The sequence below is a fragment of the Drosophila takahashii genome, chromosome 3L (assembly GCF_030179915.1).
Source record: "Drosophila takahashii strain IR98-3 E-12201 chromosome 3L, DtakHiC1v2, whole genome shotgun sequence".
NCBI lineage: Eukaryota > Metazoa > Arthropoda > Insecta > Diptera > Drosophilidae > Drosophila > Drosophila takahashii.
In genome coordinates, this window is record NC_091680.1 from 17,426,013 (window position 1) to 17,445,299 (window position 19,287).

General features: G+C 39.7%; 1 protein-coding gene across 5 annotated transcripts in view; it reads left to right on the forward strand.

Annotated features, from left to right (window-relative positions):
• Positions 1–4,491: 4,491 nt before the first annotated feature.
• dpr10 (defective proboscis extension response 10) overlaps positions 4,492–19,287 on the forward strand; it is a 40,939-nt gene continuing 26,143 nt past the window's right edge. For 3 of the 5 annotated variants that reach the window (XM_044393761.2, XM_070214797.1, XM_070214799.1), the window contains exons 1-2: positions 4,501–4,664; positions 8,024–8,312. In XM_044393761.2, coding sequence (XP_044249696.2) covers positions 8,273–8,312 — 40 coding nt within the window. In that variant the 5' untranslated portion in view covers positions 4,501–4,664; positions 8,024–8,272. Of the gene's footprint in view, positions 4,665–8,023; positions 8,313–19,287 lie in introns of all 5 variants that reach the window. The other 2 variants (XM_070214795.1, XM_070214796.1) reach the window with 2 other exon arrangements.

The following is a 19,287-nucleotide window of genomic DNA, read 5'->3' on the forward strand; positions in this document are numbered from 1 at the left end:
CAGAAAGCCTGGAACAGGATCCTCCGAACAAAGTAAATATGAGTGCGTTGTATATTGTGTTGCAACCTTAGGCGGAAGGACATGCAATTTGTTGTTGTTTGCCTTTGTTGTTACGCCAGCTATCGCTCTCCCCCTCCGACATCCGGCAGCCCCAATGACTCCCTCTCGCTCGCTCATCACGTATGCTGTTTGTTTTGTCTTGTCCTTGTCTGCCGGCGGATGAAAAGAGAGGGGACGCATTGCTGCTCTTTGTTGCACCTAAATTGACAACAATATCGTTTCATTTGCTCACTGAAGTGAACTCATCAGTGCCCAAGTCCTGCAGCCTGCTGCCCAGGAGTCACCCCATCTACAGATAAAGAAATTCAAAAAAATAAAAATAAAAAATTAGTCTTAGTTTAAAAAGGGGTCTTAGTAATTATTAGCCACTTTCTTCTTCAATATCTCGAGATTAGTAAACGATATCGATATGAAATTCTTTTGTATATATTACTTAACATTAATAAAAATAATCCGCTAATTGTAAGCTCAATGTGATGAAATTGGATGATTTTATTGGCCAAATGATGATAAATGATTTGATTTTAATTAGATTAGTTTATTAAGAAAGTTTGAAAATTCCATATTTAATATTCATTGTTTAATATGTAAATATCCTACTTACTTATTTAGTTTTAGTTTTTTTATAAATAAATTAGATGCATATTAATATTAATTAGATTTTTCCCAAGTGCATCCCGCACATACCCGCACATACCCACACATTGCCACATCATTTTTCGCCAGCTGCTGCCGCTTGATTATATTGGCTCTCAGCGAGGAGGACAATGTGTTCCGACTTGAAGTTTTAGTGGATCTCCCCTTTCCTGATTGCTGATGCATGGTTACGATTCCGCCGCTCCCTCACAAGTTTAGCAGGCAACAATTTAAACAAATTCAATTGTCAGGGGAATTGAGGGCCGGCCAAAACTCATTTGCACTTTTGCCTGCTGTTGCCGAAGGCAAAAAACACAAATAAGTAAAATATGAGCTTGCAAAAAAAATGTATACAATTTTTGCAAACGAAAATTCTTGAGCTTAAAATTTGCATTTGTTATTACTTCGTCGGTTTGCAGATGCAATTGTTGAATATGCAACAATGCCCCAGAACAGAACCTCCAGTCTCCCCCTTTCCTCGAGCGCTGTAACTCGGTTAGCAGATTTAATTCCAAGCCAGATCCTGATTGTATTACAATGTGGGCGGAATCACACCCTTCCATTTAAATGCGGGAGGGAACAAAAATATTCGTAGAACATTTTCATAAATCATAAAATTTTCGCTCGGCAAATGAACTGCATTTGCCCCGGGGCTGTTGAGCTAGGGGAAATGTTTTGTAAGATGCCAAATGAGTGAGAGTCCGGGCAGAAATTAAAATGAATAGAAAGAACTTTCACATTTACTCGAAAAACTAAAGATTTGGCTTCACACAAAATCATCAATCATAGAGGAAATCTTTTAGAGTGTTTTTCGAAGTCAAATTGCAAAATTTGACTGCAAAAGTGAAAATGAAAAAATAAATAAATTTAACCGCACACTTGAAAGTTTGCTTTTAGTTTTGACTGGTACTATTTTCTTTAGCAATTTATTTTTGACTTTAAACTTATGCTATCTTGCTGGCAAAAGTTTAAATTAAAAATAAATTTAGCAAGCCCCACCCTTGAAAGATTGTCTTTAATTCGTTTTAATCAAAACTAAAATTTCTAATATTCTCTTCAATATATTTAAAAGTGCATTTTTTGTTCGTTGGGCTAGAAGTTCAACAAATTCCTGCAAAAATATTTTCTGTGCAACCAAATTGGAAACTTTTGGTTTTTTGCCTTTTCGTAAAGTTTCTAATACCGAGCAAGTACCGAATGCCGCTCATTAGACTGCAGCCACGCCCCCAGTATCCCCCGCCGCCCACTTAACCCACCAGTGACCCAGACTTTTAAACACCTCTGACAATATGTGCAGAAAGTTGATAACTGGAGAAATGTTATGGGGTCGAGTCGGTTAGGAGTTGTGGCAAACTTTTCCGGGATGGACTTAGAGTGGGTCGAGGGGGGTGGGTGGTCAAGGTCAGCGGGATGTCGGGCAGTAATCGGCTTGTTTAATTAGCTCAGTAAGCCCCACCTGGATGGGCATTATGCGGCTGTCGGAATAAGGAGCTCTGATTGAAAGTGTCGCGCGGCTTGCCACAAAAGCGACAACTAATTGCCACATAATCAACAACAGCAGCAGCGGCAACCACAAAAACAAGGGACAACTACATCTGAACGAGGGGAGGGGTGGGGTGAGAAAAAGGGGGTTTTTGGTGGCCCTTGTGGGTGGCGAGGCACAAGTGGCTGGGTGGATTTTGAACACTTGCGCTTTTTACCAACTCAATTTACGCTAATTACTGCCTTTCGCTCCAGCGATAACTGCTGTCAGCTGCCTTCCACTTCCACCCGCTATTTTCCCCGATTTTCATCATCCTGATTCCGCTTTCCCTTCAACGAGCGGGAAATCCCACGGCCAGTTTCTCCCGGCTTCCCATCTGCCACGCATTTCCATACGCCATGCGAATTTATATTGTCATTAGCTCTTTTTGTGCCAACTCCAGTGTATTTTATTGAAATCCCTGCCTTCTGGCCACATTATCCAATTCGCCGTAAAAAAAATCTAAGAGAACTGCACAATATCTCAGTGCATGCGCGCTCTTCTCACAGGGGTATAATCATACTCTTTGACACTGACCTAAGGCCGACAGTCTTTCTTAAGATATTGTCTGAGGCAGACGGAGCTTCTCCCATAAAAAGAAGAAATTCCTAATATGAAATTCAAATTCTATTTAATGCTAAGATTATTTTCCCTTTATAAAAAGTATATATACAGCAATACATCATTTGCAATGGTAACCCAAAATGTGTATTAAATTATAACAAAGGAAAAGTTAGTTACGTTATGTACAAAAAATATATAAATATTCTATATGTTTAATTAAAATATTTTATATTTTTTAAAGTAATCAGAAAGTTAAAAACTAGTCAAAGTATTTAGTAAGTAATCAAATTTAAAGTGGATAATTTAAATAAATTTAGATTACTCTTATTATTGGTGGGATAATACCAAAAAAAACAAGAGAGAACGTTATAGTCGGGTGCCCCGACTATCAGATACCCGTTACTCAGGTAAAGGGAGTGCGAGGGAGATGGAGATAGAGATAGAAAACGTTGATCACGCATAACTTTTTAACGAATGGACCGATTTGAAAAATTTCTTCTACATTTCGATAGGTATTGATAAACACCATAAAACTGCATTTTTACTTTTCCGAAATATTGAAATTTTTAAAATCGTATATAAGGGATTGTGGGCGTTAGAGGGGGCGTGGCACTCTTTTGAAACAAACTTGCGCTGCGTAGGAACTCCTAGAATCTGCATGCAAAGTGTCAATCTTCTAGCTTTTATAGTTTCCGAGATCTCAGCGTTCATACGGACAGACGGACAGACAGACAGACGGACAGACGGACAGACGGACATGGCTAGATCGACTCGGCTAGTGATCCTGATCAAGAATATATATAGTTTATAGGGTCGGAAACGCTTCCTTCTGCCTGTTACATACTTTTGCACGAATCTAGTATACCCTTTTACTCTACGAGTAACGGGTATAATTAGAACAAAACAATTATTTTAAAAGTCGTATGAAAAATAAAATAAATTAGTTCATAAAAAGGTGTGTTAAGTCTTCAAAACTTTATCTTTTTTATTTGCTTGAATGACAAAAAGAACTTTATTTTCATGAAGAAAGGGTTAATGAAAAATGTATTAACCACCATGCCATTTACACGAGTAGGTCAGTCCATATTAAGCAAGAGCCAAATCAGGCTAACATGCTAAAAATTTATTTTAATAATATCTTTTTAAGGAACCCCTTAGAAATGCTTTACACTTTTAAATGTTTATCTATGACTCCCTGCCTGCCTCATAACCATAAACGGAATTATTACCTTTCATTTCCATTTAATTTCCCCTGCTTTTAGGAACTCGAATCCCTGCTCGCTTCTTGGGTTCCCACCATAAAAATCAACTTAACCCCTTAAAAACAGAATCGTAAAACAAGCATTCATTTGGCTCGAGAACATAATTCGGCGTCATTAAGTTGTTCCCCCTGTTGGCACTAACAAAATAATCGCAAATATCCAAAACTATTTGAAACATTTTATTGTTAGACCTTGAAAGAGCGCTTAGTTTCGTAGCTAAGAGAGCAGCTAAATAAAAATAAAGAGCAAAATGCGGCGAATTCAGCAGGAGTGTTCCGCTCGGCACACGATTTTCCCACCCCTTTTCCCCAAACTTTTCCCGAGACGAAGACAACAAACCCGAATCGCCGCTGATAAAGGTTCGGGCGAGTTCGGGAAATCCCCCCGGAGTCCCCAGAAAAATGCTCCACTGCTGGCAGAAATCAGTTTCAGTTTCTGTTTCAGTTTCAGCGCGACATCGACGGTGAACGAAAGGCGAAGGCGCGGAAAAGCGCGTGGAAAATCCAAATAAAAAGTTGATGGAAATGTGAGGCCCGAATACGTGAGGCGCGACATTTTCCGGACCACTGTGTGTGTGCGTGTGCGAGTGGCAGTGTTTTTGTGACTCGAGGCTAAAGTGTGTGAGTGCAAACGGATAAGAAAAGCGGGCACAATTGGGTCGTAAATTTTGGAAAACGTGTGAAAACGCAGGAAAAGCCTCATTGCCCCATTGCCGGCAGTCGAAAATTGAATGACCTTTTGTCGCTTTTTTTGTTGTTCCAGTTACTGTTATTGCTGTTATTGTTGTTGCTGCTGCTAAGTCAAAACGCTCTCGGCACGCGAATATTTTACGACATCGTCTCCAAAAATTATATACCAAAAAAGTAATAAGAAATCTAACGAAATTCAGTGCGTGTTGGCAGCTTGTCAGCTGTGGCAGGCGACAAAAGACCAGAATAAAAGCAGGAGAAGCAAAATCGAAATCGAAATCCGTCTGCGGGCAAACAAATTATAAAAGTGTTAAACGCCCACACAACGACCTCCAGCCCCGCCCCCTTGGCCGCCTCATTAGCATGCAGCAAATTAAGTTGTTTTATATTTAGACGAACGAGGGGAGCCCAGACCCCAAATACAAATTAACAAATTAAAACAACACCAACATGCCAAACAAAAAACAAAAAACAGGGCCAAACTATCTTTGATCTGCGTCAAAACAGAAATCGCTGCCACAAATATCGAGCGTTATTACACTTTTTTGTGTAATACAATATTGCGGCCCAGGCCAGCCCGAAACACTAAAAGAATGTGACAAAAATTAATAGAAAACACATAAAATATTAACGGAAAACAAGTGTGCGGGGAAATTTACGACAGACTGATCACACTGCGTATGCGCAATGTGCGCTGTCGTCGAAAGAACCGAAATACACACATCCCAGATGATATGATAAGATGTTGTGGCTGCTGGGGAAAATCCAGTTGCCTTGGGCGAAAACTTTCGCCTGCCTCAACTGCATTTGTTGATGGAAAAGTTTTGTCAAGTGTCAAGTACTTTGGCTTCTCAGCGTTTTCCTTTTTTCCAGCACTATTGTTTCGGGGGTATCAACTTTTAAGGCCAACAGCTTATGTGGAATCCCGACTGCCATCCCCAAACACAATTAAATTGTTTCCATTCTTTGTTCTCGCACATAATGCCCATGTAGCCGATAAAAAGAGGAAACCTTGCTCAATAAAATATTCATACAGCCGGAATTAACCGACACACACAATGGGGCAGAAACAAAGGCAAAGATTGTCCTCGGGGAAAGGAAAGGCACGGGGTGGGTGGCAAATTAAACCCACCCGGAACTAAAGTTGCCTCCTAATCACAGTTACTAAGCATTAGAGCAGACACTGGCCCCAAGCTGAGAGGCAAAATGCAGACGCTCGCAATTAGAAAGAGAGGGGCATAGTTGGCTGAGAAAGAGACGGGCAGAGCAATTGAGTGCGTTAACACTTTTGAGAGACACTGCTGACGTTGGCAGGAGTCTCAGACTCCGTCTCTGAATCCTGAGTCCTGAGTCCTTGCCTCGGGCCTTGGCCTCCTGATTCCCACATTCCCGAGGAGCCTGCCCCTCTCTAATTCCATTACGGAAGCAACAGTGACAAGTGGCCAAGGATTCCGGGCAGGATTCCCAACAGGAGCAGGAGCCGCCAGAGGGGGAACAACATGTCAGCAGCAGCCACTTGTGATTGAAGTCACAGGGTGAGGATCCTGCAGAGAAAGAAACTAGAGTTGGGATCAGGAGATCCCAAATACAAATATTTAAAAAACTCACTAAGATAGTTTCTTAAATATATTATTCCTTTGATTACTCTTTAAAGAAATTCTAAATAAGGATAGATGATCTCACATCAATAAATTATGTTTAACGTCGTTCAAGTTTATTTCTCTATTAGTTTAAATCCAGTAATAATTGTCCCTAAAGTTCAAATTGCATATCATTGAGTTTACATTTAATTTTAAATTTTTTTTCTGTGTACTGTATGCTTAATGTTTCCTCTGCATGTCAACTGAGTCCTGCAGTTGAACTCGGACCTTAATCCCTTTCCCGCTCCTCATTAGTGTGTCTGTCTCCTTTGGCCCAGCGAAGTTTGCAATTAATTAAGTTTTAATTAATTTCACACAGTGCTGGGGAAAAATTTTCCAGAGAAAAACACACACCGTTTTTCCAGGGGCGTGTGAAAAAGGCAATTCCCCAGCAAATGTTTAACAAATTAGATGTGAGGGAAATGCCGAAGTAGCAGCAAAGTTTCTCCCCTGGGCTGGGCAATTGATTGATGCCAAAGTGAATGGATGGCAGCAGGTCTGAAAATAGCCGCAGGCGGATATATGTGGCCAGGAGGCGTGACTGCTTTGAACAGTTCTCCACAAACTCCTCATAATTTCGGGTTCCTATTTTTGGGATCCGGACACATGCCACCGAAGTTTTTCGGCCCATGAAATATGCAGGGGCAGCTGACCAGCGACAATTCCCAACTTTTGTCAATAACTGATTCTGGTTTATGCATTAGCCATAATTAATTGTACGATGTGAGCAGCTATTTCAAAGGGAATTGGGTTGGGCGTTGCCCAAAAGCCGTGTCTGTCTAATTTGTAGTGTAAACTTTTGAGGGTTAAGGACAGGGGAAAGGTTTCAAACCTTTTTAATACTTAAATAGAAGAAACATATTTTAAAATTGTTTAAAAATACCCATTTCAATCTCTTTTTCCAAAACAAAATGCCAATTTATGCCAAGTTTTAGTTAACAATTTATTTCACTCGCCAGACACTCCATCAGCCCCGAAAACAACACAAATTTAATCAATTTATGTTCCATAACAGCAAGAGGAGAAGCGGCAGAAAAACAACGAGAACAGGACAAATGAAATTCCTTTTAAAGCTCTTTAGCCCCAGACGAAAATCAATTCTTTTTGGGTACGTTCCAGGCGAAAAGAAAATAAAAAGTCGTTCATGGAAATGCGAAACGGGCAGGGCAACAAAAAATATTATTCCGGCCTAGGACGAGCCAAAAGAGCAAACACGACTGCAACTGCAGTGCAACTGCAACAACAACAGCAACAGCAGCAACAAGGGCGTGCAACAACAAGGACAATGCTGAAAAAGTTCAACAAACGAACGTTAAAGGATTAAATTGTCTGCCATTGATATTAAGTGTTTTAAATGTCATTGCAAGTGTTTAATTCACGCGAAACGAAAAGAGAGAATCAGAAACAGGCTCAGATGCAGAGAGAAAAATTGCAGATCACTCTTCGAATAATATATTAACTTAGAACGATATATTTATTTTAAAATAGTGAACCAGATAAAATGAGATATTCTTAAAACATTTTATTATTACAAAATTCTACTGAAGACTTCAAAATACATGCTTCTAAACTTTTTCTTTGCTCACGTTTTGATAACAAATTCATATAAACTAAATGTAAACTTAAGTCAATAATTTTTTCTCTCTGTAGAAAGGGCTGATAGAAGGAAAGACACAAAAAAGTGTTGTGTGTGAATAAGGGGAATCAAAACAAAAATATATCTTCCCCGGAGATTGCCATAGATCAAAGCTCGCAAAGCAAACAAAGTGCGAATTGATAGGACACAAAGCAGACCTGATAAAGTGTTAGAAAAAAGGATCTAACGAGGAGTGGAAGGAAAGTGAAAAAATATAGCTGCAACACTAAAAAGAGACCGAGAATCGAGTGGGTCATCGCAAAATGTTGACCCTGTGGACGGCACTTTTCTGCTGCCTGACGGGTAAGTCAAGTTCCCCTTTCCCCCCGGGACCCTTCCCTATATATATGGTGGCTATCCCATATTCCGTAGCCTGCTTAAGCATGCATAAGATTATCAGCAATATATATATATTTACATATATACAATATAGGCCCGCTCAAGGTTGTTATTGTTGCCGCCTCGCCGGGCGCTGAATCCTTTTAAAAACATTTGTGGTTCGGGCTGCGAAAATCCTGATTTATGTTTCTGCCTGCTGCGTTGTCCTTGCAGTCCTGTGCTGCTGTTCTGACATGGCCACTGCCAACCGCAGCAGGAGCAGTGAAAGCAATGGGTACACTGGGAGAAAAGTATTTAGATTTTACTGAGTTTTCAAATAAATTTAAAAAAATTAAAAATTATTAATTTAGTATTTCAAATATTATTTAGCTGGCTTTCTTGTTTTTACCTTAATATTTTCAGGCTAACGCTTGTATAATTACTTTGGTCCATTTTCGGATTTTGTGTTTTTTTCTCCGAGTGTAAAAAGTGAGAGACCAACGTGGAGCCAAAGCAAACAAATGCGGTCGCTTGCTGGTCGCTTGGGGTCGTCTTTAAGGGCATATCGCATAACAGCAGCTCCAATGGGGAATGAGGGGTTAAGGGTTATGGAGTGCGGAGTGTGGTTGGTTCAGGGGTTAAGGATGGGGTGCCTGGTGTCACTGCACTTTAAATTTTAAACGCGCTCCAAACACACACAAATTGCTTTCTACACATAATTATGCATAATTGAAAAGTGTAATTATGCCCGAGACTCTGACTTTATGAGCCGCAAACTGTGAGCTCAATCAGGCGAAAAGCAACAGTTGTGGGTGGGTGTGCTCGGGTGGTGCGGCTACCACCAGGCAGACGAACCACCAGGCCATCCACTCGGGCGCAATGTTTATGAGTCGCAAGTCCTTTTAATTGCGTGCCCGCCTGCACAGAGCAAAAGGGCAAGAAAAAGCCAAGGAGGAAGGCCAAGGAGTCCCGGCAGTATGCCCTTTTCCCGTTTACTTTTTCCTCGGGAAAATTTCCTCCCTACTTATTAAAACTCCTCCTGACATCACCAGACTTTTCTAAGGAATGGTTTTTCTGGAAGTTAAATGGGAAGTATCTTTAAGATTTCGATTTATAATTTTATTCTGTCAATACGTAATTTATTTAGTTCCTAACTGATTTTACAAAATATTGGAAAGATATTCCTTACTCTTTTGCAGCTCAATAACAAAAAATCACATTGTATTAATTATATTATTTTAAATTAAAAACAAGAGAGAACGCTATAGTCGGGTTCGTGTCCCGACTATCTAATACCCGTCACTCCGCTAAAGGGAGTGCGAACGCTGTGTCTGGTTGGTGTACCGACTAATAATCGTAACTCAGCTAAAGGGAGTGCGAGGGAGATAGATATATGTTGACAATTTATAAATCGTATAACTTTTTAATGAATGGTCCGATTTGAAAAATGTCTTCTACATTTCGATAGGTATAAATATACACAACAAAATTGCATTTATACTTTTCGGAAATCTTTAAAGATGTGGGCGCAGGACCCATTTTAAAATCGTTAGTGGGCGATTGTGGGCGTTAGAGGGGGCGTGGCGCTCGGCTAAAATAAACTTGCGCTGCGTAGGAAGCCAAAGAATATGTGTGGGAAATCTCAACCTTCTAGCTTTTGTAGTTTCTGAGATCTCAGCGTTCATACAGACAGACAGACGGACAGACGGACAGACGGACAGACGGACAGACGGACAGACGGACATGGCTAGATCGACTCGGCTAGTGACCCTGATCAAGAATATATATACTTTATGGGGTCGGAAACGCTTCCTTCTAGCTGTTACATACTTTTGCACGAATCTAGTATACCCTTTTACTCTACGAGTAACGGGTATAAAAATATCTTTGTATGTCGGAATATAGTATAAGTATTGCATAATATTACAATCATTTTTATTATAAATTTGCATGTTTCAAGACTATCTCTGAAAATGTGTTTACAGAGCACAACATTTTTTCTAAAGATCTTGATAAATGTATATTCTTCCTGCCGCTAACATATATGTTTGTCATTCAATGTTGGAGGGCTGTGTAAGCAAAAACTTATCGATCCTAACACTATACCTGTACACTCTCCATCCATTTGGCTTTATTTCTTTGCCATTCTGGCAGCCAACTTTTCATTGTTTGTGTCCTTTGTTTGGGCTTTTGCTCCTGCCAGTTTTGGCCATGTGTTTTTATTGCATTAATTTTTATGGTCGCTTGCTTTTGTTGTTCTTAAGTTGTTTTTGTTATTGTTATTGTTGTAGCTTTTTGGGGTATTTTGTTTTTTGCTGTTGTTTTTTGTTATTGTTGCTGGCAGCGTTACCGTCGACTGCTCTTGTTTTACTTAGCTGCGTATGCCCCAAAGTAATAAAGCGAATTGGTTTTCTTTCAAATAATTTCCATTTTAAATCCAGTTGGCAAATCCCCGCCCACTTTGGAGGATTGCTGGTATTTTTCTTCACTTTTTTTGCCTTTTTAGATTTCTTTTTCCGCATTTTGTTGTTAAGGGCGCCAAGCAAAAGTGGCTTCACTTTCCCGCATAAGACTGTTACTAAAGTTTGGTCGAGATTTGTTGTCGCTCGCCAAAAAGTGGCAAGTGGCATCGGCAATTGTTTCTCTTGCGCTGATCCTTCTATATATATACTGCTTGAGGATTCCCACTCCGAAAAGCCCCCGATTTCCTTGTACTGTCAGTTGTCAAAGGAGGCCTCAAAATTTAATTGAAATTTAGTGTAAACACAATGACAGGCAGTCGATTATCCTGCTGCGGCGGCTCCAACAGCTCCTGCTCCAATTCCTTTTCCTGTTCAACTTGCTTACACACAAAATGCACAAAATGTATAGAAATACATGTACTGAAAAAAATGTAAATTTTTACAATGGGCTTATTTAAAATAGCTCTTTCACTTAAGTTTAATCTATAACTCTAAATATTAATATGAAATTATTAATATAATATAATAATAATATTAGCACTATTTCAGTGATTTTAATCAGATATTTAAAACTACAGTTTTTACAACTGGTAATAAAAAAAGTAAAAACATCATGTTAATTGTTTTTAAGCTACATATTTTTTTTAAATTCAGTTCTGGAATATTCAGTCATCTTCGACTCAATTTTATCTAATCCCTTTATTTTAAAGAAATAAAATACATAGTAAAATTGTTCTCTCTGTTTTATTCGCTATATTTCCCGGGCAAATCCTTTTGCGCGCAAATCCTGTCAACTTCGGCTTGACTTTCCAATTTGCCATCGTTCGCCCCTTGTATGTGTCAAAAAACTTGGAATCGACCCCGGAATACCACCAACCCCCCTCCTTTGACTGGTGCCCCCTGACCCCGCAGAACATAACATTTCACACGTGTCACTGAGCAGTGAGTTGTTGGCTGTCAAGATGCCACAGCCCCCGATCCTCGCATCCTGCGAGTCCTGCAAACCTCCGACTGGAATCTAACCCGCTGCCAAGACAACCACCAACAAAATATGGGGGCAAAACTGTATCGGCTCTGTATTAACATTCACTCACAGCTCGCAGACCACGCCCCCACCGCCGCCCCCTTTTTCCGATTTCCCCCCTTTTGTAGAACGTCCCTTGAAATTGTTTGCCTATTTGCTTTGTGCATATGGAAATGAAATGGCAAACAAGAATGGGAGCTGAAGTGGAGCAAAGAAAGTCAGGGAGAAATTACGTTGACACAGGCAAACGCTCACATACACGCACACAGGCGCGGAATATAAAAGGCTCACTCACACCAACGCCACGGGGAATTGGCCAAGTTAGACGTACACCCACCCACACTTTCCTTTAACTTACAGCAACAGTTTAATGCAATTATTTACTGTTTATTTTCCACTTCACTTTCCTTGAAAGGTAATTTCTAACGTAACATTTCAAAAAATTTTAAACAGCAACTATATATTTCTAAAAATTAACTAAATGGTTACTTAAAATTTTTGAATTAAAATTTATTATATAAATTATAATTTAACTAAAAACACAAATCAAATGAAATTCATAATTTATTTAATTTGAAAATAATAGTCCTATAACCCTGGGCTTTAGAAGCCGAGATAGCTTAACAACATTTCAAACTCCACAACAATGTAGTTTAGTCTGGCCAAATTAATCCAACAATTAAATTTCATCACGATATTAAAAGGCTTATAAATCAATGAAATGTTAAATAATATGGGATTTGCAAATTGAGTACTTAAATCACTAATATGGCTACCGAATAGTTGGGCTTATTAAAATGTGAGCTCTGTTCAATTAAATTTTGGCACTTGCAAATGCAATTAAATTACTCGAGGCCATTGGGCAACCTTCGGAAGAGAACAACAATAATTAAAGTTGTTTACAGATTAAAGAGGCGGTGGATCATAATCGGCCTGATTAACGATATGCCATAACTCAACCGTGATACTGGAAACTCTTTCTCACGCTCCATTTTAACCCTTTTCTTGCCAATTGCCACCCAAAGCGTTGATTGCCCCTTTTTAACCCTTTTTTAAATGGGCAAAGGGGCGCTTGAAAAACTTGAAAAATTCCACAGCTCCTCGTGTTTCGCCTTTTTGGGTTGGCAGTTCATTGGAATTGTTTTCGCTGGGCCACCATTTGTATCCCTTGTAATAGGGTTGCCTATTTTCAATTCCTGCCCCTGTTCATTTCTTTATTTTGCTTATCGGGTAGCGGCAACAAAAAGCTGAGCAAAATAAAAGCGAATAGGAGCATGAACAAATTGTTTACGGATGTGTTTGCGACCCGCTCCTCTGGCAACCAAAAAATGAAAAGAAAAAAATACAAAAAGAACAGAAAAAGTAGAAAAAGCAAACCCCAAACCAAAACCGAGAAAGGATGTAGCAGAAATTCATAACAAACTACATTTCATGGCTTTGTGTCTGTGTGCTGAGGAAATTCACTTGACTTTTGGCCACCATTTTTTTCTATTTTTCCTTGGCTTCTTCGCCTGAGACTGGGGGCATAAATAAGCTCTGGGCCAGGCCAAATCGGACTGCTGCAGTTGTCGCCATTCTGGGCCAACAATGGCCAATAGGTAGGACGCACACACACCGAGCAGCATGAGAATCCTGAGAAGCATGGGTATTTTGCCATGGCACTTATTTATGGCTATTTGTCGGCGGAGTTGGCCAGGACTTTCATGGCATCTTTATGGGCCCTTACTATATGCATATCGCAGCGGCAGCTTCGAAAGTTTGCAACTTTAAAGTCAACAGACTGCGAGTCGCAAGAAAATAAAAACACATTCTGCCGAAGAAGTTTACTTAGCAGTTTCTTAGTTGGCTTTACTTAAGCTTTTTCCGAACTTTTCACCAAGTTTTTGTGTTTTGTGCTTGGCTATCCGTTGCCCAGGGTATCCTCTTAATCATCTTTGCCAATAAGTGTTGAACAAATGTGTATCTTATTTATTGCCTATTTAATCCCATCGAAGCACTTGAAAATCATCAGCTTTTCATTTTATTTTCCCTATGCTAGGCCATTCAACGTCAATTGAAGTCGATTGTTGACATAATTGCCAACAGCAGACTTCTAGGACAGCCTCCCTTGGCTTTTATTATTACGCTAAATTGATTTTGAATTTAGTTCAATGTTTATGGTCAAATGATTTCATTTTTGTGTCAGCTCAGCCAGTGGGTGGGAAAAGGTGGAAATGGGAATGGGAAGGCGGGCCTTGCCTCAATTTTTGCCCTTTGTCTAACTTATAAATCATTTGTGCGGCGATGCGTAAGCAAACGCCCCAAAGAGCTTTAAGAACCGACCGGGCCGAGGGATAATCCAGGGGCCCAAAAATAAATATGTGAAACGAGGTAAAAATGAAAAGCGATGCCCCGAAAGTAATCCCCAATCGATTTAAAAAAAAAGAAAAAAATGAAAAACCGAAGTGAAAAGGAGAAGCGAGACTCATTCAATGAGCTTCCGTTCGCCATTTTTGGTGACTTTGAGCGAGGTTCCCTTTTTGCATGTTCCATAGAGGAAGTCTCTGGTGTCGGGAAATATGTATACATTTTTTATGTATTTCATATCCATTAAGTTCAAAGCGAAAGATGTGTCCGGACAGGCGGCAACATCGGCGGAAGCGTCTAATGTATTGGCTCCGACTCCACTTGGGTTCCCTGTCCCCAGTCCCTCGGATGCTGCTCGTGCACCTCCTGAAAGGCACCACCCTAAACCACCCTGGGCCACCCTGGACCACCTAGCTCCCCTTGATTGCCCCGCTCTGCTTTTCGCCCGGCGACGTTGAAATTTCAATTACTCAAGCAAAATGATAAATGAACTTGTAGCCGCAAATTTTTGCTTTGCCTTTTGTCTCGGCCACCTCGGCCCGTTCCTCCTCCCTCCTCCGACGGCTTCTTTATTCTACTAACCAAAAGCCATTACGAAGACAGCCCACTAAGTGTGTGGGCGTGGCAGACATGTGTGTAGTGTAGTGTGTGCAACTTTTGCCAGCTTCCCAATGTTTGACAGTTTTTCGCACGGAGCGGACCAGCATAGTGGCTCATTAAACTTTACCAACTATTCCGGCAAAAAAGCCACAAAAAAACAAAAACATGTCTTGACTTAAATAGAATGTTTCAGGAAATTATTGTCTGGTAAAAAGATGTCAAATGGTCTCAGAGTTGCGGCTTAAAAATAATATGAAGTGGGCAAAAAAATTCTATTAAATTGTATATTTATAAAAAAAAGTATTTAAACAAAGTTATTAATCTTCTAAGTTCGTAATCTAAAATTTCTTAAATTCAAGGACAAGCGTAATAAAAAATTACTTTATATTGAACAAAATTTGATTAGGTTAGTTAAGTGACATGCATTACGTTCTGATTATTTCAAGCATTAAGTAAGTTAAAAAACCCTCAACAAAATGACTTCATTTCCCCACTTAAAATGTTGCTTTCCACAGTTAAATACCCTTTAAGTGCACACTTTTATAACGCACTGTTTGACTGAGCTCAACAAAGTTTTAGGGCAGAGGAGTGAGTGGGAAGTCCAGTGCCAGTTTATTTTAATAATATTTGCTTGGCCTGCAGCTCGAGTTGTCGTGACTGCAGTTACAACTATGCAGTTGTATTTGCAGCAATGCAATTGCAGCTGAGTTGCACTGTTACTTAATTAGCGACTGAAATATGTGGCAGCGTTTTGGAGTGTGCAGCATGTTGGCGGGAATTGAGTTAATTAAATAAGCTGGCACTGGCATGACAACTGCTACTAGAGCGCGACTTCATTAGGTCCAAGGAACTTAAACAAAACCACCCTTTGCCCCCTCGCTACACATGTGCCCATTCCAAAGGCTCTTGAGAATTCAATCACTCAACAAATTCAACATCAATTTCCAGGACACTCATCAATATTCAGAAGCTGATTTGTTTGTTTGCTATTATTTCCGTCGCTGCACAGAAAGAAATACACATATAAACAATATATAACTTTACTATTATATGAAACCCTGAGAAATATTTGTAAATTTCTGTACCTGTAAGATATTTTCTGTTAAACTTCTTTATTTTTATAAAATATATTATTATATATTTTTTGTGAGCCCGTCTCGGCTTTACATTCGAACTTCTGCTCAGTGGGCCACTATAAACTCTCTTCGACATCCACTTAATTGCATTTCATTCATAGCTAAGCAGCAGCAATCCTGCGGGATGGAAAGGGAGAAGGTGTCGGTAATGGTGTGAAGTTTTATTTCCCTTCAATGCCAATTCACACTCGCTCCAGCGAATCGGTTGAAGTAGAATGCAAAAAAAAAAAACAGAAACAGCAAAACAAAAAAAAAACATACGATTTTTAAGCATCGACTTTGGGATGATCATTAAAAAGTGGTTTCCAAAGAATGTTTATATTCTCATAAAAATATTTATGGCGATAAACATGTGTGAGAAATTATATTTTCCAAAATTTTAATTTCTATGTTAATGCGTAGTTAATACTATTATTTTAAAAGTGTAATTTGAATATTTATTTAAATGATAAAAAAACTGAATTTATCTGAAAATGTCATTAAAATTTTCTAAAAGAATGAAATATATTTAAACATCATTGTGTGTGGTAAAAACTTAATATTTCCTCTTTTAAATTGCATTCTTTATTCAGCTGTTATTATTATTGTATATTTATTCAGGTATGAAAAATAAAACAAATTTAGCTTAACACCGGTATTAGTTTCCTAACACTCAAATATCATGTTTAATCAGAAATTATCGACCTTTTTTAAATTTGCATTTATTGAAAATTAATCTGAATTTTTCTCTCTTAATTCGGGCATACACCCAATGAATACCCATTTGAAAGGCAGAGGCGCTGGGCCAGAATGCAATGCCAAGTGGATGTTCGGGTGTTCGGTGGTGTGAGTGATTGCGGTGGGTGGCATTGGGATTCGCAAGGTTGTGGGCGAGTAGTGGGTGGTGTCGAGGTGTCGGAGTGCGGGTGCCGTGGAGTGCGAAAGTGAGGGAAGCTGCCAGAACAGCGAAAGAGAAGTGCCGAACAATGGGTGCAATGAGCGCGGCAAGTGGGCAAAAAATGAACAACTTAAGCCGCTCGGCTTTTGTTAGTGCTGCCTCCTCGTTTCGGCGAAAGTTTGCAGTGCGAATGTTGCCCACAGAAAACAAATGAGTGGTTTCGTATGCACAAAGTTTGGATGAATCGGAAAAGAGTAACATTTGGGGTTCACAAATTTGTTTTACTTGCTTTGAAAATCACAAAGGAAATTATGGATTTCTTTTTAATATATTTAAACAGCTTTTTAGGCAGTAGAAAATGTGTTCACTACATATATCTCTATTGTGTTGAATTTCAACGATTTTAACTTTGTTAGAATCCTTTGGAAAAAGTTTAGTTCTCGCAAAGTATTATTAAAATATTTTTCTATTTTTTATCTCTACAAAAATGATAAAAGTAGGGATGAGTTCCCTAAGAAATGGTTTATTTTCCAGCGGATTTGACCACTGTTTGAAGCAATGCTCTCCGAGATCTGTACCCTTTTTGTTTCCCTGACTTTTAAATGCGGCACAGACATTCCAATCGCTTTCGCCTTTTTGGCCTGCGGCATTGGCGGTGGCTAAAAATTGAGACGTCACCGCCAACGCAGCAAAAGGAACGCAATGGGAATAAAAAAATAGGAGACAGGGGTGGGAAAAAAAGAGGAGAGCAAACTTCGTTAATTGAATTGTACGCTGCACGACTTCAATTGCAGGCGCTTTCTGCGCGATTTCTATCCCTCTTTGGTCAATGTTTTAGCTGTCGAGGGGGAATGGCTATATGGCTTAAGTTTCGGCGTCTATTTTAAGCGTTTTGGTGTTTGGCACGTTTCTCGTTTTATCTTCTCTCGCCGCACAGAATCCCTACCATTTGCCACACCCCCCTCCTTTTGGTCCGCTTGACTAAATGTGTTGGGATCCAAAACATGTTATGTAAACACTTACGACCGCACATCTGTTGCCAGCGCCACCACCACCCTCTGTCCTTCGCCCTTCGACGGTTTTATTAATACAAATATTAATTTTTGCGGCGCTGCATGTGGCGGGTTTGTTTACACTGACGCCATTGCCGAACCACCCAGGAATTTAGCAGCCACCCACCCGAAAACACGCCCCAATCGTTGGTGGTGTATATCATTATCCCCCTCCACGCACTTCAATTTGCATGAACAAGGCGAGCTGGCCCCCTTAAATTATGTTGCACAAAAGAAGGGCCACCGCCCAAATAAAACCCCCTGACCAGCGACCTTGACTATGGCTTCATTTCGGGTCTCAGGCTTTGAATAACTTAACGGGGCTGAGAACTTTCGAGGCCCTTCTTGTCCGAGTGAAAGGAAATGCAATTCTGAGTTGACGAACAATGTCCATCAGGAACAGCTCATCTTCAGATTTTGAAAGATACACTCGGAAAATTTATATAAAATTAAAATTATTGCACTTCAAGTGGTAATAAAACTACAAACTTTTTAAATGTTATTGTGGGGATTTTTATATTAGGTATCTATGAAAATGAAGTCTGAAATAACCATTTTTCTAATTATTTTAAAAGATGTAAACCAAAAAATATTAACTTCTCGGTAGAGAAGTTTAAAGATTAAAATCAGCTTTCAAAAAAATGCAACCTGTGCAATGGAAATATACTTTTATTTATTTATTTATTATTTACCTGGTAAAATGGTCACGAAACAGAAGGGCTAAAATCACAGCTCACGAAAAAGGCCATATTTTTTTAAGATCCTTACATCAATATAACATCAAGGTAAAACAATCAGGGGTCCAGTTTTTCCCCAATGTGCACCTGGGCAATCGCACCTGGGCTGACCCACCTGACCCAGTTGAAGGCTGCAAAAAGGGGTGGGGGGACGGGGGGCGGGGAAGGTCGGAGGGCAAAGGAAGATGAGCGAATTGAGGTGCAGCGAAGGAGGATCCCGGAGGCCAAACAGCTCGGGAAAGGGGAATCCCATTGGGGTACATTAGCTTTGAGGAAAACTTTGCGCAAAACTTTTGTCCTTTGCGGTTCTGGCCAAACTGCAAAGGGTTTGTCTTTAATCTGCGGATAGTTTGGGCAACTTCTCGTTGAGAACTACAAATCAAACTATTTTCTACTTAAGGGGACACTTCTTTTTTTTTGAGGTCGGAATTGGTCGCTTTATTGGTTTAGTTAGGGTATGGCGAAAATTTCATTTTGTTGTGGCCGAATTTTCTGCTTCAGTTAATGTTGCCATTCCGAAAGATGTTGATTCTTGAGAATTGTACTGGGGCCAGCACATCCCGTGAAAGGAGCGGACCAATCCCTTTTCCCCGACCAATACAAACTGCAGCAGGTCTCAGCAGATGGAATGCGGCAATTGCTTGCCCGGCTGCCTGTTTGGCTATATCCTTTTCACACTTTAAGAAATATATTTTCTTAGCGAAGAAATAATATTTATACAGTTTA